At 43.5% G+C, this 23,414-nt stretch overlaps 1 protein-coding gene across 6 annotated transcripts in view; it reads left to right on the top strand.

Moving 5' to 3' along the window:
* The window catches only part of SRGAP2 (SLIT-ROBO Rho GTPase activating protein 2), a 235,426-nt gene that overhangs the window by 70,374 nt on the left and 141,638 nt on the right, over positions 1-23,414 (top strand). For all 6 annotated transcript variants that reach the window (XM_025921150.2, XM_086693631.1, XM_025921151.2 and 3 more), the window contains exon 3: positions 21,281-21,473. In XM_025921150.2, the coding sequence (XP_025776935.1) occupies positions 21,281-21,473 (193 nt within the window). The remainder of the gene's footprint in view (positions 1-21,280; positions 21,474-23,414) is intronic.

The following is a 23,414-nucleotide window of genomic DNA, read 5'->3' as shown; positions in this document are numbered from 1 at the left end:
TTGAAAACACTGACCAGACCCCTGTCCACAGACCAGTGTTTTTCTGATCGCAAATTGTGACCCCTTTACTGGGTGGGTCATGAACCCAATTTAATCGACCACTCACCAGCTTTTTTGAAAACGTAAGTAGAATAGGATAAAGGAAAGATAGAAAATATCAGAGTGAATTGGATGTAGAATCAGTGCATATTGTTGCAGCAAACATTTCTTAGAGATGTGGGTGTGGGTGTGAGTGGGTGTGTGTATGTGGGTGTGGGGGGGTGGGTGTGTGGGGGGGTGTGCATGCGTGCGTGAGTGCCCATGCATGTGCATATTGGATCACTATGTAATATGTATTGCTTATTATGAGCCATAGTCAGAAAAAGTGAAACATGGTCTCAGACTGTCCACAAATTGTGTTTGCTTAGTATGTGACTGTTGAGGACAGATGAGAAGTGAGTGGCTCAGAAGGTTCTGTCTCCATGAGATGAAAGTAGAAATTCAAATGACGGTGTTTAGTTAGAAAAGCAACCGAGATTAGGTTCATTACTCCTCTATGAAGGAACATTATGCTGTTCAGGTCAACAGGAACTAAGCTTGTTGTTTCTCTCTGCACAAAGAATTATGCAATTTCCAGTGGGAACTCCCCTCTGGAGGTGGAGAGGGAAGGGGAAGGAAGAGCAGAGAAAGAGGCTGTTAGGCAGAAATCTTCATTGAGTCTAGTGGACCCAGGAGCTGCACGTAGTTAATTCTGAGGCTTTGTTGGAATCTGCCCGAGATTCATTGTTGAAGACAGGGAAAGCACAACTCATTTCCATTTATTTCAATTCAGCATTTATGCCAGCTCTGTGCTAGGTGCTGGGATGTAACAATGAATAAGACATGGTCTTGGACTTGTGGCACCCCTAGCCTGGCAGGGAAGACAGATGTAAATTGCTAATTACCGTACATTGTGCTGAGTGTCATAATAGAGAGTATGTATAAAATGCTCCGGGATAGAGCTTATGAATTAGAGGAGCTACGCTTTCAGGTTTCGTTCTGAGAAATGTGCCATTTGATAATAGAGAACTGGAATTGGGGTTTCTTATCTGAAAGTTGGAGAAGTCACTCTGTTGGAAAGGAAAATGAAATTTCTCAGAGAATCAGGTTCATCCATTCAGGCTACCGTGTTACTTTGTGTCTTCTACTCTAAGCGTATTTTGCTATTTTTAAATAATTATTTTCCAATACATTTAGACATAACCCCTGCCCGGAAAGTCTGGAGACACATAAAATAATTAAAACAATTTTTATAATGTCCTTAGAAAAACACTGACAAGCAGAACAGTGGGAACTTGAGTGCTTCCTCTGTTGGAACCCACAACACTTTGCTTTTGCTTTCTCATTGATCTGTAACATCAGTAGTAACTTTCTGGGACATGTAAAAATCATGACTAATTCTACGTGTGAAATATCAAGTCACAGAGTGTGTTCAAGGTCTAGAACCCCGGGGCTCCCAAATCCAGGCTAATTTACTTCTGTCAACTGCAAATGGCCCGTGACTGGGGAACCAGACTGAATTGAGAGCTGAGTTTTAATGTCTTTTGTTTAGTTTTTGTTTTATGAAGTTCAGTTTTTTTTTATTGTCAGCTGACTTCCCTGTGAATTTTGTTCCTGCTGACAAATTCTGAATACGCCCATCTATGGATTTGAACAGCAGACTGTTTTTTTTTCCAGAGGTGTGAAATAATTGGGCAGCCTTATAACTGTAGACATACTGTATGTTATGAAGCATTTTCTTCTTGTGCCTTTCTGGGATTGAGGAAGAGCAGCTGGTCAAATCCTTTACACTTAGATCGTCTGAGACATGGCCTTCAAATGGTGTGAGGTGGGTAGGCAGAAGATAAATACTTACCACAGATTCTCGGATGAGGAAAGTGAAACCCAGAGACCCAAATCTTCTGACTCATGCAAATATCCTGCCACCGCCTCTAAATGTCTTAAGTGATGGCACTGATCTACACGTTGGATCAGAACTTGTGTTGCTTTTGTTGTTATTGTTGCTTTGTTTTGCTAATATTTGGAAGCACTAGGCTTTTTGTGTTTTGGGGAGGTATTTGCATTTTACTTTATTTGGAAAATTCAGCTTGAGGGAATCATTACAAGAAGAGTTTTGGAAATCTTGAACCCTCTGAAAATAAAAGTCTCACATTTCCCCTCTACTGTGGCTCTCTGTTGGAGGAGAACACTTATGTCATTAAAAACACTGTAGTTTGCTTATCTCATTTCTACTTAATGTTCGTATTAATGGATTCCTATTGCTCTTAGGAAAAAAATGAGATTCTTCCTCAGACTGTTTGCAGTACTCTCCAGGCTTGACCCCTGCCTCTCTTTAACCAGTCTTGTATTCTTTCATTCTCCCACTTAAACTCTCTGTTCCAGCTACTCTGAATTTCTTAGATTATTTCGATTCTTTGCATGTATGTGGCTTTCTTCTCTTGCCTCTAGGCCTTTGAACATGCTATTCCCTCTGGGCTGGAACACTTTTCCTGCCCTCTTCCTCTGGCTCCCTCCAATCCTTCAGGTCTTCTGGGAGCTCCTTACTGAGTCCTAGAATGTCCATTCTGACAGCATCCTCTTTTCCCCTTTTAAACATTTATTTATTTATTTATTTATTTATTTATTTATTTATTTTTAATTTTTTTTTTTCAACGTTTATTTATTTTTGGGACAGGGAGAGACAGAGTATGAGCGGGGGAGGGTCAGAGAGAGAGGGAGACAGAGAATCGGAAACAGGCTCCAGGCTCCGAGCCATCAGCCCAGAGCCTGACGCGGGGCTCGAACTCACAGACCGCAAGATCGTGACCTGGCTGAAGTCGGACGCTTAACCAACTGCGCCACCCAGGCGCCCCTTAAACATTTATTTTTTAAACGTTTATTTATTATTGAGAGATAGGGAGAGGGACAGAGAGAGACAGAGCACGAGCATGGGAGGGGCAGAGAGAGGGGGAGACAGAATCTGAAGCAGGCTCCAGGCTCTGAGCTGTCAGCACAGAGCCTGACACGGGGCTCGAACTCACAAACCGTGAGATCATGACCTGAGCCGAAGTCGGACGCTTAACTGACTGAGCCACCCAGGCACCCCGTCTTTTCCCCTTTTAATGGACTCATCACACTGCAGTTACTTTCTATAGTCTGTCTTTTCTGGTAGACTAGTTTCCTTGGGAAGGCAAGCCTAGAGTCCCGAGAAAGGATGCTAGTTAAAATGACTGGAGGCTGCTTAAAAAGACTGGCATTTCCCAACGTTTTACAATTTATGAAGTCCTTTCAGAGTAATATAATTTTGTGAGCCCCCTCAGGAGCTTAAAAAATAATGTTGCCATTTTTATAAACTACGATAAAGAAGTGAATTTAGGTAAAACATTTTCTTTTATATCAACATTATTAAAATTCTGTTATGCAGCTTATTTTAATATAGACTTAAATTTTTAATAGCCTCCATTATATAAAAGGTAGTTTTTTTCTTTCCTCATTTAACAAGTGATGTGCACCATTTAATTTATTTAAATAAATGATGTAACAAAGAAAGTGATTTGTCAAAAATAAATTTAAAAATAAAATATTGTGCTTAGTTTGGGACCAAATATGCATTTAAGTGTAGTTGGAAATTTAATGATCTGTGAATACATGTTTTTAAAAATAAGAGAAGCCTATTTTCTTGACCAAATGTTTAGAAGTTTTGTATTTCACACTCTGAAAAAAATGACTTCTTCATATAATTTTTGAGTTTTCTTTCTAAATGGTGAGATACCACAGATGGTTCCAACTGCATATTTGTAAGGCAGTATAACACATTGTTGGTGTGGAATGCCTTTCTTCTAACTGTTGGAAAGCCAGTTTGGAGAGGGTTATCCCTATGTCTCACGTCTTTAACATTGGACCCGTAAGACTGGATCAGATGAACGCTAACACAGGGAGGCTCTGGTGAAGATCATCTTGAAGGGAACTGAATGAATTACTTGATCCCATATTTATGCTTGTAACTGACAACCGCATTTCATCATTAGTGTTCTTAGGCTTCTTATTTGTTTGTTTAATTTTAATGTTTGTTTATTTTTGAGAGAGAGAGAGAGAGAGAGTCAGAGTGTGAGCGGGGGAGGGGCAGAGACAGGGGGAGACACAGGATCCGAAGCAGGCTCCAGGCTCTGAGCTGTCAGCACAGAGCCCGACACAGGGCTCGAACCCACCAACCGTGAGGTCATGACCTGAGCCGAAGTCGGACGCTTATTGACCCACCCAGGCTCCCCAGGCTTCTTGTTTTTAACCCATAGTTCAGTATGATTATATATTTTATGGCATGTGACAAAGAACTAAAACAATGAAAAAGTATAGAATGCTCAAAACCACCTTGGCCTAAACGGAGGTTGCAGGGGCTGGTGGGGAAGGGAGAATGGGGAGTTAGTGTTTAATGGGGACAGAGTTTCAGTTGGGGAGAGAAAAACATTCTGGAGATGGGTCGTGGTGATGGTTGCACAGCAGTGTGAATCTACTTAGTGCCACAGAACTGCACACTGAAAATTGGTTAAAGTGGTAAATTTTATATTGTGTGTATGTGACCACAATAAAAAACCACCTTGTTCTAGTTAGTGATGTTTGACTCATCACTGCTAACCATTGTGCACACTCATGTGATATTCAGAGGCTCTAAACTGTCCCATTTTAAAAGGAAGATTGGGAAAACATTTCTATTGTTGATTTTTTAAAAAGACAACGAGGCAGCTGCCATGACCGCTGTTGGCTGTGAGAAGGCTTTAGAAGACGTGTATCAGCTGCTGGGGACTCACGGTCTGCTGCTTGGTCAACAGCCTTAGAAAACGTAGGTGGAAGTGTCAGGAGACCAGGTTTTGAGTTCTACCCAGGGATGGATAACCTCTACAGTAAGGCCCGTGGATGCCAGGCTACTCGACCACATTTCCAGAGTGAACAGGCTGTTGCTGTTTCCTTCCAGATCATGAAAAGAACAGAAGGTGCGGGTAATACCGGTGACAGGAATCTAAAGGAGAGACCCTGAAACCATGGCCTAGTTTTTGTGTGCCACTCATCCCTCATATTCGCCGTTGGGCCTCACTCATCAGTGACTGGGGGTGGTCCCGTGCCCTCCACTTTCCCCTGGGCCTCTTGGATGGGGAGGAAGCAGATCATGCCACTTGCTGACCGACACTGGTGGGTGTTGCCACGGGTTGGTTGAAGGGACAGGTCCATGAACGTTTCCTGGTGGTGTATGTGTCACTAGGGCTCACAGGGGCCCTTCATAATCTTCTCACTGGCCTGTGTGAGCTCTGTGACTCTATAGTCCTGGTTATTACGTGTTCAGAAAGCATGAGCATATTTGAAAGTGATTCTCTTATTTTCTGTGTAAGTATTACCAAAGACCATCACACTTTTTCATTTGTAGTATGCTAACAGACTCTGGCATCTGGATTATGGCAGCAATATTGAAAAAAATATTGCAATGGGAAGTGATATTTAGGAAAACCTTGCCAATTTACATTCTCACTGGGGAGCCTTGGCTTCACACTCTTTGGTCAGCCCTGGGCAATTAAAACTTTTGTTCCAGTAAAGGTTCCTCCTAAAAAGGTTTCATTAATTATGAAAAATGCCCTGTGGGCATTACATTGTGAACTCTTTTGTGGCTATCATAAATAATGGGGCAAAAACACTTGTCAAAATATGGTAGAGCTGATTAGATAATGCATCCCTCCTTTGATTTTTGGCTGATTTTCTGTTTGAATTTTTAAAGGAATAGCTATTGCGTCCTCATAAAATGGGAATGCTCATTATAAAAAATCCAAGCAAAACTGAGTACAAAGAGGTTAGCAATGAATCGTTGGTAACGCCCGTTACACCAAAAGCATTCTTCACTCATTCATTCATTCATTCGTTCGTTCATTCATTCAATGAGTGTTCCTTGAATGAGTGCTGACTGTGTGTTAGGCAGCAGGGATCAGCAATGAATAAAGCAAAGCCCTTGCTATCCTGGGGCTTATGTTCCGGTGGAAGGATAAGATGATAAATAAATACCTAAATAGATTTATAAATGCCATGAAGAAAAATAAAATGGGGTAAGGACATAGAGAGGATGTTTTAGGCGGAATGGACACAAAGACTTCTCTGAGAAGGTGACATCTGCAGAGAGCTGAGTGAAGTAAGGGAGCTAACCATGTGAATGTTGGGGAAGCATGCCCCAAACCAAGGGAAAGCATATGCAAAGGTCCTGAGGTGGGAGTGTACTTGGCGTGTTCTATGAACAGAGAGGCCAGTGTGGCTGGAGACCAGTGAGTAAGAGAGACTGGGGAGACAGTCATGGACTAGATTAGGGCTTTAGAAAGCCTTCAGCTTTTTTCTCCAATGGGAAGCTGTTGGAGGGTGATGAGCAGGGGATAGACTACAGGGGAGTGAAGGTGGTAGCAGCAGGATCCTTAGGAAGCTTCCACAGTAGTTCAGAACAAAATGGTGCTGATTTGGACTAAATTAGGAATGGTGGAGGGGTTAGGAAGTGATTGGATGCTGGGCACATTTTGAAGATATAGCTAATTAAGGATTTGTTCATGAATTGGATTAGGAGTTTGAGAGAGAGAAAAGCATCAGTAATAGCTCCTAAGGGTTTTGGCCTGATGGATGAGTAGAGGTGCTTTAACAGAGATAGGGAACGTGGAAATCAGGGTGAGTATCAAGAACTCAGGTTTGGGCTTGTTAAGTTCTAAGTACCTATTAGCCATCCAAGAGGAAATGTTAAGTCATTTATAGTAGGCACGAGTTCAGGGAGCTGTCTAGACTGGAAATTCAAATCTGGGAATCACCAGGCACAGAACTGGAAGAGGTCTACTGAGAAGCAACTAGAGATGGAAAGAGGTGCTAGAACTGACCCGAGGAGTATTAGCAATTAGAGGTTAGGAGAGAGGAGGAAGGTCTGCTAAAGAAGTTGAGAATGTGTATCCAGGGGCATATGGGCATATCAGGGAGGATGGTATCCTGGGGCTGGGCAGTGATCCCCTCTGGTGGCGTGGAGTAAGCCGTGTGCTGAGAATCGGCCATGTTTGGCACTGTGGAGGACATTCCTGCCATCACTGAGTGAAAAAAGCTCTGACTAGTGAGCTAAAGAGAAAAAGGGAAGAGAGAAAGTGGAGGGAGGGAGTGTGGACAGCCATTTTGAGTTTCCTTGTAAGGAGAAGGCAAGATGGAAAAAGTAGCTCCAGAGGAAGGGGGAGATCAAGGGAAATGTGTGTGTGTGTGTGTGTGTGTGTGTGTGTGTGTAATAAGATGGGGGAAAATATAAAATACTTGTTTCCTTATGGGAATGATCTGGTAGAGCAGAAATGATGATATAAAACATAAGTGTATGATTTTAGTGAGCAAGAAGTAATTTTATAAGAATGGCATTATGCCATATGTACTTTAAAAAATAAAAACAATTGAGTTTAATTTTGCTTGAATTTAGCAGCAGGAAAAAAAAAAACAACTCAGATGTGAAGGCAAAGGAACCGCTGACCGTCTTGTAAATGTTTCTTTGCCATGAAAGATCATAGCTCTTATTACCAGCTCTCTCAAAGGCTAAGAAAATGATTAGAAACATCTTGAGGGGGCTGAATTCATTATTAATATTTTAAACTACATTTTTAGCTAAATCTTCACTTCGAGACAAATTGGCTGATTCCTTGCCTGGCAGGATTAAGTGATTCATGTTCTTACACCTTCTTGTACCTCTCTTCCCCATCTCCCAATTTTTGTAGCTTGTCTGGATTTTTGTTTGTTTGTTTGGCAGGGTTTCTAACATTTACATGCTGCCCTGCACGCTCTCATGTGTTTGTTCTTGGTGTTGTGTCTACTGCGTGTTCTTTTACCACGGCGTCTGTGTTCCTGTGGTTTTGTTTTGATTTATCTGCTGGGTACAGGATTTCTGCTTCTCAGGAGGGGTTCATGGGTCTATATAGGCTGAGGTCTTCTGAGTGTGCCAATGTTGGTGTCTTTTTCACACTTGAACGGTGACTCAGCTTGCTGTAATATTCCTGGATCACAGTTATTCTGCCTCAGATTTTTTTTTTAGAACATGGCTCCATCATCTTCAGGCCTCAATCGTTGTTGCTATGGAGAAATCTGACCCCTGTTTTGTTAGAAGTGTTGCTGTTTCTCCACTACTTAAATGATTCTTAAATGATTCTTTCTTTATAGTTGAAGCTCAAGATTTTAGACGTCATATGTCTTGATATTGATCGTTTCATGTACATTTCCTGGCATATGGTATGCTTTTTCTACCTGCAGATTTAGTTCTTTCAGTTTAAGGAAATTGATCTGTATTATATTTTTTTGGTTATTTTTTTTCTGTCCTGTGTGTCTTCTTTTGTGTTTACCATGAGGATCTTAAGCCTTTTTTTTTTTTACATGCCATTAATTAGATTTTTAAAAACCTTTAATTTTGAAAAATTTCAAACTTCTAGAAAAGTAGGGAGAATAGTGTCATCAACCCGCATGTATCCATTGCCTTGCTTCGATAATCCTCAGCTCACGGCCGATCTTGTTTTATCTATGTCCTGCAGCCCCCTGCACCTCCCTCCTCACTCTGAAGCAAATACCAGAACTTATTCACCTTGAATATTTTAGTACTTATCTTTGAGAGATAAGAACTCTTTTTTTTTAACTTAGCCACTAATAAAGTTCATCTATTCTGTTTTTAATCCATTTATTATATATATAATGACATTGCTTCATTGTGTTAGATCAGCAGTTTTTTTGCTCCAAAGGTCCAGTGGGTGACTGTAGTTGCTGGGCGTCAAAATCAGGAAGGCGAAACCAAGGGGACGAGCGGGGAGCTCTCTCTGGTGTGAATGGTGATATGTTGGGTTGGGCGGTCACAGAAGCTGCATAGACAGGAAGTGCCCACTGTCTCCTTGGCATTCTCGGATTTCGAGTGTCCACGTGAACTGTGGAGGGAATGGGAGGAGGACCCAGAATGTCCAGTTTTTTTTTTTCCAGCAAGAAGTGAAACTTATGCCCTTTCTGACTTAATAATAACCATGAAGAAGGAGCTGAGAGGTTTGAAGACTCTGTGTTCTAGTTCTGTTTTTGGTGGTCATGTGGTTTATTGCCGAGCTTTTTAAATCTGTAGGTCAAGAAATCAGTAGGTCATGAAATGAAATTAGTGGGCTGCAACCAGCATTTAAAAAGACACAGAAAATGTGAGTTTGTGGCATGTACTAAGGATATGTATTGTTTCAGGAAACTTCTGTTTTGTGTATGTGTGTGTGTGTGTGGGGGGGGGGGGGTTGGCTTGTGAAAGTTTGGAAGCCACTAATTCAACTCCTATTTCTATACTTTCTTGTCCAGAAAGTTCTAGGATCAAAGAGCCTATGAGACTGATTTGATTTAGGTGTTGAACAAAAACACACATAGTACGATATACTTGGAACTGTTCAAATTAGTTTACAAATATTAACTTATAAAATCTCTAAGAGGGTACTATTATCATGGAACTTTTACACAAGGCGACATTGAGGCACAGAGCGGTTGAGTAAGTTGCCCAGAACACACAGCTAGTAAAGTGGTGGAGCTGGCGTTTTGAGCCCAGCCAGACGGGTTTCCAAGCAGATTTTGCCCTGCTGCTTCCCCAGGTGAAAGCATCTCTAGGTGGGGGTATGGACTTCTTCCTGCTCTTGCCTTCAAGAAGAAATGAAATAAATAAAGTGTTTTTAATTAATTAATTAATTTATTTATTTATTTATTCGTTATTAAGAATAAATAAAGGTGTTTTCCGACTCCACCCCCCCCCATATATACTTAAACATTTAGAGCTAAGATAGTGAGAATGAAGACTTTTATTTGTTAGATTGAAGAAATTCAGGGATCCCTTTTATTAACCAATATTGCCAACCTAGAACTGTAGGATTCCAATGTGAACGATAACCAAACGAGTCCATATATCAGCCTTATACACAGATGCAGGGGAGTGGTTAAGAGCGCTGATTATAGAATTAAACCCATCTAGGTTCAAATCCTGTCGTGATCTGTGACTATCTGGGTGACCTCAGGCAATTAACTAACCTCTGAAGTCAGTAGTCAGTAGTCCTTCGTCTGTAAAGTGGGAGGGATCGTGGTTGACTTTGGAGGAGGCTTACTGGGCACCAGGCATATAGTAAGTCCTTTATCTCTTCTACCCTTCGTAACAACTCACTGGTGTGGCTGCTGTTACAAGCTCCATTTTATAGTTAGTGAAACAGACTTACAGAGATTAAGTATCTTATCCAGGGACACACAATTAGCTTGTGGCAGAGCTAGAGTTGAAGCTCAGGTCTTTCCGAATGCAGAGTCCTCACTCTTAACCACTCTGCTTTACTGCAAGCTTACCCCATAGGGATGTTTTGAGGATTAAATGAGATCATGTGCCTTTACACTTGAATAGTGACTCGACTTTCTATGAGCTTGCTTGGCTCATAGTAAGTACTGAATAAATGGTTTCCGTGCTCACTATTGAATGTGTAAGACGTGCCCGTGTGTAACTTTTGTGGAGACAGTTTACCTTTCCAGAGAAAATAAACTGTAGTTAACTAAATCAGTTCTTACAACCAACCAATCACTTCACATCTGTATTGAGTTCTTGAAAAATAATTGGTTAGCTATTCTCAGGGATCTCCTAAGCAGATACTTTCACTGGAATACATTTCATCAAGGAAGGGACTGTCTACACAGCATCTAGAACAGTGCCTGGCACATGGTGAGTATCTTAGTCTGGATTTCTTAGAAAATAGAGCTGGAGGCACAAGCTTACGCTTTATTTGGGAGAGCCATTCCAGGGAAGCCGGAATGAGGAGGAGAGGGAAGTGAAAAATGGCAGGGAAGGAGAGCAAATATAAGGGATTGCTTGTAAACTGGCTACAGGTTTGTGAGAGACTGATGGTTTGTCTTGTGGGACATCTTCAGAGAAATTATGCGAAGCTACTGCACCTCTGAACAGTTCACTGGGGAAAGGATGGAGAAGATGCCATTTGTCCGCTCCATCTCCTATTGGTTGAAGGTTGACTACATGGAGCTTCAGCTCTCCTGTGCTTCTTGGTCACATGGCTGGTGGCCGAGGAGGTCCCTGTGAACCTATGCCTCAGTGGCAACAAGGAAACCCTGGGCTGGGACTTGAGAGGCACGCTGCACGGGTACAGGGCAAGGCGCTGTCAGGCTGGCCCACTAACAACTTGAAGGACCAGTGGTTCCAGCCGGTCAGCCAGGCAGTTGTGTTCATCTTGGGCGATGTATAAACTGGGTCTGGCATAGTAGGCTCTCGATAGTGATAGACTCCTAACTGCCAAAGGGAACAAACTCTGCCCTGCTTTCTTATTTAAGTGATTTGCAGTTACTGACACTTGCAGATACCTCTTTCACTCTTGCTCTACTCTCCCATCTCCTCTTCCTATGCTTTCCACCTAAATGGGGGTGTCGCCAGGCCTAGGCTTACTTCTCGTTCATTCTGCATGATTTCTATGGGCCACTGTGTTCACTTGTATAATTAATTTCATACTTCCGTCTACTTGCTGATGGCTCCCAAATGTCTGTTTCCAGACTTGGCCTCTCCTGGGAGCTCCAGACTGGAGAATAAAACTGTCTTTTCCAACAGGAAGTTCCACAGGTACTTCAAAGGCCAAGTGAATATCCTGGTCCTCCACAATCATCTTTGTTTATGCCTCTTCCCAGCAACGAACAGGTGCTCAGTCCATGCTTGTGGAACTAAAACTGGAATAATGTGCTGATACTACGTGCCAAGCTGGATCCTGCACAGAATGGAATAAACCTTCCAGAGCCAGCTCTCTAGGAATTTAGGGTCTGGATTTTAATATTGATCCAGTTTGTTTTCAGTTCGATTGTGTTGGAGGCTTGAGCAACATACAGTTTACCGTTGTCCATTACTGTTGTGAACGTTTGGTCTTTTGAGGATTTGATTGGTAGGAGATTGCTTGGGTTTTGACTCCCTTGTGCTACCCTTTTGCAAGACTCTTCTTACCTTGCTTTGTTCACGTTTATAGAGCTTTTTTGAACCTTGGTTGTATCTGATCTGGATCTTTTTGAACCTTGGTTGTATCTGATCTGCATCTTGCTCCCCTCTCTGCTCCTGACCCCCATCTCACCCCATACCCTTTTGACTGCAGTGTGGCACTCAGAGCCTGCTGACCGGATCTGCCCATTCCTACCTCCTTCCTTTGCTTTCCATCCTCTGTCACCGTTATATCTCCATAAATCCTTCTCAGCTCAAGGCCCCAAGATGGGCTCAAGTCCACACTGGCTTATACTGATCTCCTCCTCTCTGAGCATCTCAGCCATTAGTTTGCACGTAGCATGCACGGACTTATCCTGTTGAATACTTTTGCATTTAGTTCCCTTATTTCCCAATCCCTTTTGGATTGTAAACTGCTTGAGAGTAAGACAATGTCTTATATTTTCTTTTGTGGTCCAGTGATTCATCACTTAGATCTTTGCACAGAGGCAAAGATTTGCTGGATTTCTTGGTTGATTGCTGTGGTCCTTGAGAACCAACATCTAGTTAGCCTTCAGCAATAAATCAGGGCCATCAGGTGACATTTCCCAGAGGAACTGTTGGTCATCTCATCACATTAATACAAGTTAATTCTGGACTTCGGACTACAGGGATTTTGTTGCTTAAACATCTCAGGCAAGGCCTATGAGCTAAAATTACTACTTTGGCGTTTGATGTGGCAGCTTGTTCATTTGGGAGCCTTTTGTCTTTGACTTTCCATTGAGTCACTTGAGAGAGCCAAGGTGGCTTGCCAGAGCAGTCGCCATGATTAAAGTTCATTGAGACATTCCCCTTCACATCCTCCTGCCCCATTGGCTTTACGAGGTTCCTTTCTATATCTTCACTGGAGGGCTTGCAAGTTAATGGATGACTGCGTGTCCTTTGGAAACTCTTAGGGCCGTTTTTCTCCTCTTCCTTCCCACTGGCTGGTTTCTCTTGGTCTCCAGGGCTGTATGCATTGGTTTTCTGTAGTGTGAATGTAATACAAGGGGAGGGGAGGTTCTTTCTTTAATAACTTTGGGATATTCTACAGCACGGGGCAGACAGTTTTGAAGATGAGCAAACTTAAAAGTTCAACAGAGAGAACTGTAGTCAGAACGAAAGCCAGGGAAACCAGGACTTCACTCCCACCTTCCTCTTCCTGCCAAGATAACTGTCTTACCTTTGAATCCAAAGGTCTCTCATCTGTCCCCTTTGCTCACCACTGCCTAGGGAGCGATAGTATAGAATCACTAGCTTTGGGACCACTGGCTCTAAAGTGTGCATTATTTCTAATGGTTAGAGTAGGTACGGACAAGGATTTTTCCACTCATGGAATTCTCCTGCTCATGTTGACTTCTGTACCGTTCAGCCTGGATTGCTCATTAATGCTCACTCCATCTCTTAATTTAGAAGGTATAGGAATCCATCCAGCAGACCTCCTCTGATCTTCCTTCAGCTCTGTTTTCATCATGACACACACTTTCACTAGCTCCATTTCTGGCTGCTGGAAATCTGAACTCCTCTGTTTGCTTTTGAAGCTACTGCTGTGTACCCTTATCTCTGACCAGGCCTCAAGGTACCCTTTGTTCTAGCTAAGCCATCCTCCTCACTACCTTACAAAGAGGTCATGCTCGAACATTCCCATCTCTTGGCTTATATGTTCCTCTGGAATATTGTCTCTTCACCCTTCCATTTCATGGGTAGATGAAATTCTACCCATCCTAAGAATATGAGTTCAGACTTTGACTTGCTCCCTTCTTCCCCTTCATTCTCTCCTCTCCCTTCTTCCATCCACAAATTTGAAGGCCTGCCAGATATTGTTCTGGGTCCCAGGAGTATGCTGGTGGACTGAAAAAATTCCTCAAGGATTTTAGTCTTCCTCAAGAAACCTTGTTTTAGTCATTTTAGTCCTCACTGCTCTTTCTGAGTCCTCAGAACTTATACTTGTAGTATTTATTCTTAGTTCCAGGTATACAACATACAATATACAATATACAGCAACATAAAAATTTATGTAGTATGACATCTAGCAGAAATATCTATTAAATAAATATCTAGCATAATTTATGTAATATAATATAATTTATGTAATATATTAATATATAATTTTTGAAAATGTATATTTAAATCCTATCTTCACAATCAGATTATAAGTTTCTTTTTTTTTTTTTTTTTTTTTTCAACGTTTATTATTTATTTTTGGGACAGAGAGAGACAGAGCATGAACGGGGGAGGGGCAGAGAGAGAGAGGGAGACACAGAATCGGAAACAGGCTCCAGGCTCTGAGCCATCAGCCCAGAGCCCGACGCGGGGCTCGAACTCACGGACCGCGAGATCGTGACCTGGCTGAAGTCGGACGCCCAACCGACTGCGCCACCCAGGCGCCCCTCAGATTATAAGTTTCTTGAGTGTAGGGAACTTCATGCTTCTGAGAGCTTCAGAATCCCTCACTTTATTCATTCGGACTTCATTGTTTCCAAGGAACCAAAAATCCAAACCAAACTATTTTAAGCAAAAAGTGAATGAGTTGGCTTATGAGACTAAAAGGGCCAGGGATAGGGCTGGCATCTGGCCATGACTTGATTCAGGGGCTTGAGTTTCCTTTTCCCATTTCTCAGTTCTGTTTTCTCTGGGTCAGCTCCATTCTCAAAGATGCTTTCCAGTCATGGTGACAAGATGGCACCAGCAGTCTCAGATTCTCATTGTCTTCAGGTCTTAAAGCTCCCAAACAAGGCCTGCAAGTAACGTCCACCATCTTTGGAGAGGGCAGAGGTGGAATCAGCTTTACCAAAAGCACACGGACTGAGGGTCAGGGAGATTATATAGATGCAGGGAAGGAGAAACAATAAGTATCTATCACATCCACATATTCTGGAAGCTTAAGCTATTGTCGGTTGGTTGCTTGGATTAACTCATGTCTAGTTCTTTGTTGTATTTAATAGGGTAAAGGAATGATGAAAAAGTCTACCACTCTTTGACGAAGAATACTTGCTGTTTGCTGCTTCACCGAAAATAGCTTGCTTGTCTTTTCTTGCAACAGCGACTACTCATATATAAGTGATAGTGGTGATCATTGAAAGAAATGGTAGAGCAGGTAGACTGGAGCTGATATAGGTCTCTTTTTTCTCTGGTCTCATATCACTAAGTGCATACCTCGTAGTTCACCTTGTTTGCTACAGGTGTTTCACTTGTTTCTTTTCTACGACCAGGCTAATTTTGAGGAAGAACTTCTGTCTATTCTTGGAGGACCTGGAAGGTGCACAAATAAATTTTTATGATAAGAGTAAGTAAGAAAGGACATGGCTTCAGGCCTATATCTGCAGCTAAAATAGCTATGTGATCTCCGGCAATGCCTTTCCCTTCTCTGGTCTTTGATTCCATCATCTGCCCACCAAGGATTTTTAAGGGCCCTCCCGTTACTGAGTTTGTAGAAAAGCAAACCAGTAGGGTGAAGAGCAGGACTTGGCACGGCATCTCAGCATTTTGTTTCCTTGGGAACAGTTTTGATAGGGGCTGATTACCCTTGCGATAAGAGGTCTTGGTAAGAGATATGGAGGGTAGAGCCCAATGAAAGCCTCAATTGTCTTCTTATATAACACAGGCTGGAAAGGTACTAGGAATTAATATTCCTGAGGTGGCTGAGGTGACATCATGTGTTTGTGAAAGGACTAAAAGCAGGTGAGGCAGATTTTGTGGAAAAAGACTGGCAGTCCGTCTGAGCTCCCAGTGGGGAACATGGGCTGATCTCATGCTCTGTGTTCTGAACAGAACCTGTGGGAGTCATAGCTCCTGTCCCTTAGGTGCCAGCCCATCAAGGAGAAGGGAAGGACCTGTGTTACTCTCCTGAAAGATTACATGTTTCTCTTAGCCTGCCCTCCTATCCTCATTTTCTCCTCAGAAATGTGGTACTCATAAGGAGGGGGTTTTGTGTGACTTAATCGGAGAAGACTCCTGAAGAAAGAGATGAATTTTGAAAGAGGGGAAGAAAGGGACTAATATCTCTGGATCGAAAGCAGCAGACTGAACAAAATTCCCCTACACCCTGCTGACTGGTGAATTCCCTGGGTGTTCTCTGAAGTGAGGACATTTTTCAGAGGACTGCATCGCCTGTGTTGGCAGATGTTATATAATTTAGAGTCTACACGATTGTAAGTGTGGGAGGGCCCTGACTGTTTTTGTTAAATGATTGGTATCCTATTAAGGCTAGTTTTTCTTCTAATTTTATCCTTCTTGTGACCCTTGATCCTCTTTCTAAAACGGAAATGAGCTTCCTTTTCACTCCCAGGACAGGTATAGTTAGGATCTCAGCTGTGGCCAAGCATGGACAAGGAGTCAGCACTTTCCAAGGGAAGCTTTGTTGGATGTGTCTGCTGATCCCATATCCGAACTCATGCATAAAAACATTCCTTGCTTGGTTTTGATTTGACACCCTCCAGAAATGATGGAACGGTGATCTGCCAGTAGAGTTCAGTGTCATGGCCAAGCTTGCGATCCAGAGGGGCAGTTTCCAGGATTTGCTTTAAGAATATTCAGTGCAGAACTGAGACCCAGTGCATGCAAATGGAGAAATGGAGACCAAGGGTTCCTTCCTCTTTCTGGTGCCTGTCCGTTGGGGCCATTTTCCCCTTTGCTGGCAGGATGGTGCTCAAAACACATGCTATTTGGTGGAGTTAAATTTTTTAAATGAGATGTAATTGATATACCATAAAATTCACCCTTTTTAAAGATATACAAATTCAGTGCTTTTTTTAAGTACATACACCAAGTTGTGCAACAGTCACCACTATCTAATTCCAGAACAGTGGGGTTAAATTTTGACTTGGATCTTTGAATGAAATATCAACCAAAGGTCAATTCTGGTTTTCAGGAAACTAGTTCTAAGGCTTTGGTTCTTTTTGCAAGGGAAGCTACAGAAGTGTCATTAAAAAAAAAATTGTAATAGAAAAAAGAGTCAGAGGACATGAAGTTTTCTTCAGCTTGTTGTTTGACTCCTTTCGTCTGACTGTCTTTTTCAGTCTTTGGTCTTTGGGTTGGGACTTATCCCCATGGCTATGTTATAATAAAGAATATCCAAGGCAAAAGCAGTAAGACTGGCTTTGCCTTCTTTTCCTGTCTCCTCTTTGTCAAGCCACGTCTCATTAGGGCAGTGCGTGGGCCTGTTCTGTTCTTTGGTACCATCACCCACCATCACCGAGCTCAGGGTCTGACACACAGTAGGAGCTCAGTAAAGATTTGATGAATAAAAGGCTGTGTTAGGTGCCCAGGGGAGGTCGTTTTGGCATTATCAGTCAAAGCTCATGGTGACCTTTGTACTTTGGCTTTGTGGATGGCCATGGAATCCATTCGCACCCTGAGATACAGCTGCTTCTAGAAAATGAGAGCTTGATTTCTTCCTGTGTAGTTCTGGCGGCAGAACCGACAAGGACGCCCTCATCCCCAGTTCCCAGGAATGCTCATCCAACTGTAGACTGCATTTCTAAAGCCTTCTCGAGTTGGTATGGCCAAGCACAGTGTGGGTGGTGTGAGTGTGTGTCTTTGAGTGTGCACCCGCATGCACGTGCGTACTCGCCTAAGCACACGATGGAATTGTGAAGAATTCCTCCGTGTTTTTATAAATCGTCCCTTTCTTCTTTCTGCCCCTGTAGTTTATTGGTAGGCCAGGGTGCAGAGGGGCCTCCAGCCTGGGCACAGGGCCCAGGCGAGCCGGCCTTCAGTGGCCTATTGTTTTCGGCCCCTTATTGCATGGACAGAGGGCTGGGGCTGGCACAGCTGCCTTCTTGGGGACCATTGTTTGTCTTTTTGCAGCAGCAGCAGCAAAAGTCTGAAGCAGCACATTTTGCGCTGGACAGAGCAGCCATTCTGTTTTAGAGCTGCAAGCCTAGAGATGGCGGTGGTTGGAGTCTCCCTTCTGTGTCTGCGTGGATGCCCTGAGGATAGAGACCAGGGAGGCTTCTCCTTCTAGGCAGGTTGCAGGAGAGGGGAGATGCTCAGTGGAGGGTTTCATAAACCAACCACAGTGGCAGGTGGTATCTGTTAGCAGAGATTCTTCTGTTCCTGGATCGGGAGTGGAATATCATTGCGTTCTCACTTTCTCTGGCCTCTGGGCATATTGGCAGACCTCAGCGTGTGCTCCCAGGACAAGGAAAGCACTTCCTCCAAAGTTGTCCTATAGAGTAGATCCAGGAAGCAGGGAAGGGACCCAGCCCAGTTGTGGACTAGTTGAAACATGGGCTAGTTACCGAGTCAGTGGTCTAGTCCAAACTTGATTCTGAATCACCCCCTGCCCAGCTGGAAGGTAGAGAAGGAGATGTTCCAGGGGTGGGAGCCATAGACACTGTAATTTACCCAGAAGTACTTTCAGAGACTCCAGACTTGTGTTCTGTTTCTTTTGTTTCCTTGACCGACCCACAGTCAGCCTCTTTGACAAGTTAGACAAGCCTTAATTTAGCTTCAACCCCACTTGCACCTAATTGTATGACCCTTTGGTAAATGACTTAACAGGTCTTATTTCATTTTTCTTACCTGTGTTATCAGGTAATTGGGGAGACCAAATGGGATACTTGTGGAGATTAAATGAGATGATGTATGTAAAGCCCCATAAAAGGTGTTCGGTAAACACATGCTCCCCTTCTCTCAGGATCCCTGAGGGGATGCCTGAGGGCGGGGTGCACTTTGTATTGTGCTGCCCACTAGAGGCACCTGAGAAAGTCAGGGTGGAATTCTGTGTTGGTTGGATGTGCTTGGGGGCTTCTTAGGTTAATGCACATATTTCAGAGGCCTCCTATAAAGTGCTAATTCCTGTACAGGACAACCCTGGGGTGGCCTGTCTCTGGAACTTCATAGGTATCATGGGAATTTGCCCAGCCCCCTCTTGTTTTGGTGGAGGGTGGGCATCATCCATTCTATCGGGTTCCTTTCCTCTCTCCTGGTTAGTGAGATTATTGAGGGGAAGTCTTAGGTGAATTATAGGGGACTCAAAGGGGGCTGACAGCCCCTTACCCATCCACATCCTCTTGCAAATCTGGGACTGACTGGGTGGGCTCTTTGTCCTAAGATGCCCTGATTCTTCCTTAATGAACAAGTTGTAAGTAATATCATTGAGCATTGTGAACGTGGTCTCCACCCATAGTTTGCCCATCCAGTGGCTACTACTGCCAGCTTCTACTTCTGCCTGTCGATAGGCAGAAGGGGTACAGATGCCTCTAGGAATAGTTTTGACAAGGGCTGTTGCCTTTAAGAGGCCCAGAAACCCCTGGCAAGAACTAGATGCCTGATATGCCCTCTGCAGCTCTTCCTCCCAACATCCTTGTAATCAGACTCCCCAAAAACACAGAACAAGAGAGCTTTGATGAGTGATGAGGTAGGCGGCTTTTCTGCTCAGCCTTCTGTCTGCTTGAAACAATCCTCCGGTGCTCAGTTTCAGTTCAGGTAAGGTTACTGTAAGGTTTGATTGGCATTAGCGGTTGGTGAGGGGGAGGCATGGGGATGCAGAGGGTGAGAACTGCACTTAGACATCACCCGAGATCACCCATGAAGTACCAGAGACTTATGCTACATTCTGATATGAGTAAAAACAGAGACAAAAATGAAGATAAGGATAGATTATGGACCCCTAGCCACTTCAAGGCAAAGCTAAAGGTGCCATTTGCCTATCCATCATTGTTTCGTAAGCGTGGTGGGCAGAACTTTCAACATCAGAGCTGTGATCCTGGCTTTGCCTCTGGTTTATCCACAGCTCAGGTGAAAACTCTAGATCCCCCCATCACCCCTGCTCCCATGCATTATATAGCATAGGCAGAAAGCATTGTTATAACACTGCTATTATGGAAATGAATTTGGAGCGTGCATAAGGAAAGGCATAATAATATAGGTGCTCTTTTTTCCTGGGACTGGAGTCCTTGCCACAAGCGAATGCACTGGAGCTGAGCAGGCTTGCAGGGAAAGGGATAAAAGAAATGGCTCCATTGCGGCTCAAATGGGGATTGGGATATAACTTCAGCAGGATATGCACTGCAGACCTTCTCTGAGCTGAAAAACAGTCTACTTTTGGCATGCTGCTTCTTGCGGGTGCCAGGGCTCTTGTCAGTAACAAATACTGTATTGCATTTGAGGCAGATCTGGTTGCATCTGGAGCTACCATTGCTGCGGTCCCAGAGAGGGTGTTTGCTAGCCCTGTGTGAGGACTCTCGGCTAGGCAGAAATCTGTCAAGCTAGAACTTCACCTGAAACATTTCTAACTTTGACACAGCAGGGGCTCTGAGCATCACTGAGGATGAGGCAACCGCTGTGTGAGTGATGTTTGTTGAGAACAAATGAACTTCTTGAAGATTGATTGACATTCTGTGATTGGAAACTATGGAATCTGATTGACAGTGAAAGAGTTGCTTGCCTAGAAGTCTGGTGCTTGTTTCATTCTTGATTGCCACTAGTTGACCTTGGGCAGGACCCTGTCTCCATTAAAATATCCTGACCCTCACCCTCCCTCTTGGAGATGTGGAAAAACTTGTGTTTATGTATTTATTTTTTAAGTTTATTTATTTACGTTGAAGAGAGAGAGAGCACGAGCTGGGGAGGGACAGAGAGAGGGAGACATAGAATCCGAAGCAGGCTGCAGACTCTGAGTTGTCAGCACAGAGCCCGACGCAGGACTTGAACTCACGAACTGTGAGATCATGACCTGAGCCAAAGCTGGATGCTCAACCAACTGAGCCATCCAGGCTACTTGTGGAAAAAGTTTGAAATGATGGGAGAAAGTATAAAAAGTAGGAGCTTGGGCTCTAGAGTCAGTCTCTCTGGTTGAATCCCAGTTACATTACTTTAATAGCTTGACTTCCTTAAGAGTCAGTTTTCTCATCTTTAAAACGGGGATGAAGGCAGTATCTTCCTAATAGGATGGAGATAAATCATTAGGCTCTCAGCCAAACAGAACCCAAATTCTGGCACTGTGCCAGAAACACAGTAAATTGCTCAATAAATGGTAACTGAATATTAAGTGTCTAATAAGCAGTTTCTCTTAAATGATTCAGCAGACTCCTGGTTCCAGGTTCTTCAGGGGTCCAAAAAGAGTTGGTGGAATTTTTGGAGGTGCTTCCTATCATACGGCCATTTTAAGCTTTCAGCTTGTTATTTTATTTTTTTCAGTTAAAGGCATTAAGTTCCCACCTGAATGGAAGGGGTCAATGTTAGTGTGTATGTATGTATTTGGTTTTGTTTTGTTTAGTTCTGTTTTGAGGGATTCCACCTGACTGGCCGGCCTGGTTTCTGTTGCAGAGATCCGCACTCAGCTCACAGAGCAGATGAAATGCCTGGACCAGCAGTGTGAGCTCCGGGTACAGCTGCTGCAGGACCTCCAGGACTTCTTCCGGAAGAAGGCGGAGATCGAGATGGACTACTCTCGCAACCTGGAGAAGCTGGCCGAGCGCTTCCTGGCCAAGACGCGCAGCACCAAGGACCAGCAGTTCAAGTAGGGGCTCTGGTTGTTTCGTGCGGAGACCTGAGACGGGGCTTGGGGCGGGAGGGAGGCAGGGTGTGCCGCCTACACCCTCCTGCATTCACGACGGTGCCCTGGGGACTTCAGGTTGGCTGAGGGCTGAGAGCCCTCTGGGACTTCTTTTCCAGATTGGTCTTTCGTGCAGGTCAGGATCCTGGAGAGCTCAGAAGAGCTCAGAAGAGATGATGAACTGTGCTGATAATAACAGCAGACACTTTCATCGTTCTTCCTACATGCTAAATGTGGTTCTAAGGGTTTTTATATGTATGTTAACTCATTTAATCTCCACGGCAAGTTTGTATGTTGGTTGTTGTAGTCTCCCCAACTTACAGATGAGGAAACTGAGTCATAAGGAAGTTAAAGAATTTGCCTCAGGTCTCTCTCTCTCTCTCACTCACACACACACACACACACACACACACACACACACACCCCTCGTACATCAATATCAATCAATATCAGAGCTGGGATTCAAACCAAGGCAGTCTGAAGTCTGACTCCAGAGTCTCTCTCTCTCTCTCTCTCTCTCTCTCTCTCTCTCTGAATCTCTGAGTCTCTCTGAATCTCTCTGTCTCTCTCTCTCTCTCTCTCTCTCACACACACACGCATTCACACACTCCTAGTACATCAGTAGCAGAGCTGGGATTCAAACCAAGGCAGTCTGGCTCCAGAGTCTGTGTTCTTAACCATTTCGCCAAACTGTCTTTAACTGGAAGAAATGAATGATGCTCTAGCATACATCTGACTCATTGCCCAGACAGTTGCAAAGGTCTATCCCTTGCATAGTATTTTATGCAAGTGACCCATTCACTCTGTTCTCACTGCTATTGCTGTAGTTTAGATCATCATTATTGCTGTCTGAATGATTGCTTTACTTACTGTATCATCTGCAGCAGAGGTTCTCAACTCTGGCTTCATATTAGAATTCCCTGGAGAGCTTTTTGAAAATGCTGAAATCTGGGCCCCCTTCCAGAGCAATGAAGTCAGAATCTCTGGGAGCAGGGCCTGGGTAACAGTATGGTGTAAAAGCTTCCCAGATGATTCTAACGAACAACTAGTGTTGAGGACCACAGTGTACAGCTTCTCCCCGTTCCAATCTGCCTGACCCACTGTTATCAGATTTAGTTTTCCAGTAACACACTGGGGATCCCGTGGTTTCTCTGTGCAGTGGCTTCCCACTGTCTGTGTTCTTGACACTCAGCGTGTGGTCTCCCAATATTGGCACCACCTAGGATGCTGGGAATGCAGAATCTCAGGTGCTGCTCCCAGATCTACGGCGACAGGATACTCAGGTGATTTGTGTGCACATTGGAGTTTGAGAAGTGCTGCTCTGTTTACAAGGGTATACACTCTCTGGCTTGTTCTTTGAGCCCCTGGACATCTGACCTGGACTAGCTTTCCAACCTTACTACCTGTTGTTTTTTTCCCCTACTATACCATAGCCAAACAAAGCATTAACTCCAGTGGACCTTTTTGCCCATCCTGTTATTTGAACTTAGGTACCCATTATTCACATCTATGCATGTCAGGGACATACCTGTTTTAAGAATCATTTTCCAAGAAGCTTTCTTGATTCTCCCAGCAGAATGTTCTCCCTTTTCTGAATTCTTACAGCATTCTATTTGTTCTTTTATTAGGGCAGTCAGCACTGTCTGCCTTATATTATCTTCTCTTAGTGGACTATATAAGCTTTTCTGATTCGTTTTCCAGTCTCCCATAGTGCCTAGTGTAATATGTGGTATACAATAAATGCTTACTAAACATTATTGGATGAGTAAATGAATGAATGAAGTTATAAATGAATGCCGAGTGTGTCTCATTTTCCTCCATTTTCTATTTTTGTTTATCATATCACCCCAATAATTTGGGACACAAATTACCCTTAACAAACCAGCTCTGGGCAATGAATATGGA

Source organism: Puma concolor, chromosome E4, assembly GCF_028749965.1.
Source record: "Puma concolor isolate L17-30 chromosome E4, mPumCon1.1.hap2, whole genome shotgun sequence".
In the NCBI taxonomy this organism is placed as follows: Eukaryota; Metazoa; Chordata; class Mammalia; order Carnivora; family Felidae; genus Puma; species Puma concolor.
This window is presented reverse-complemented; position numbering and strand designations above follow the sequence as displayed.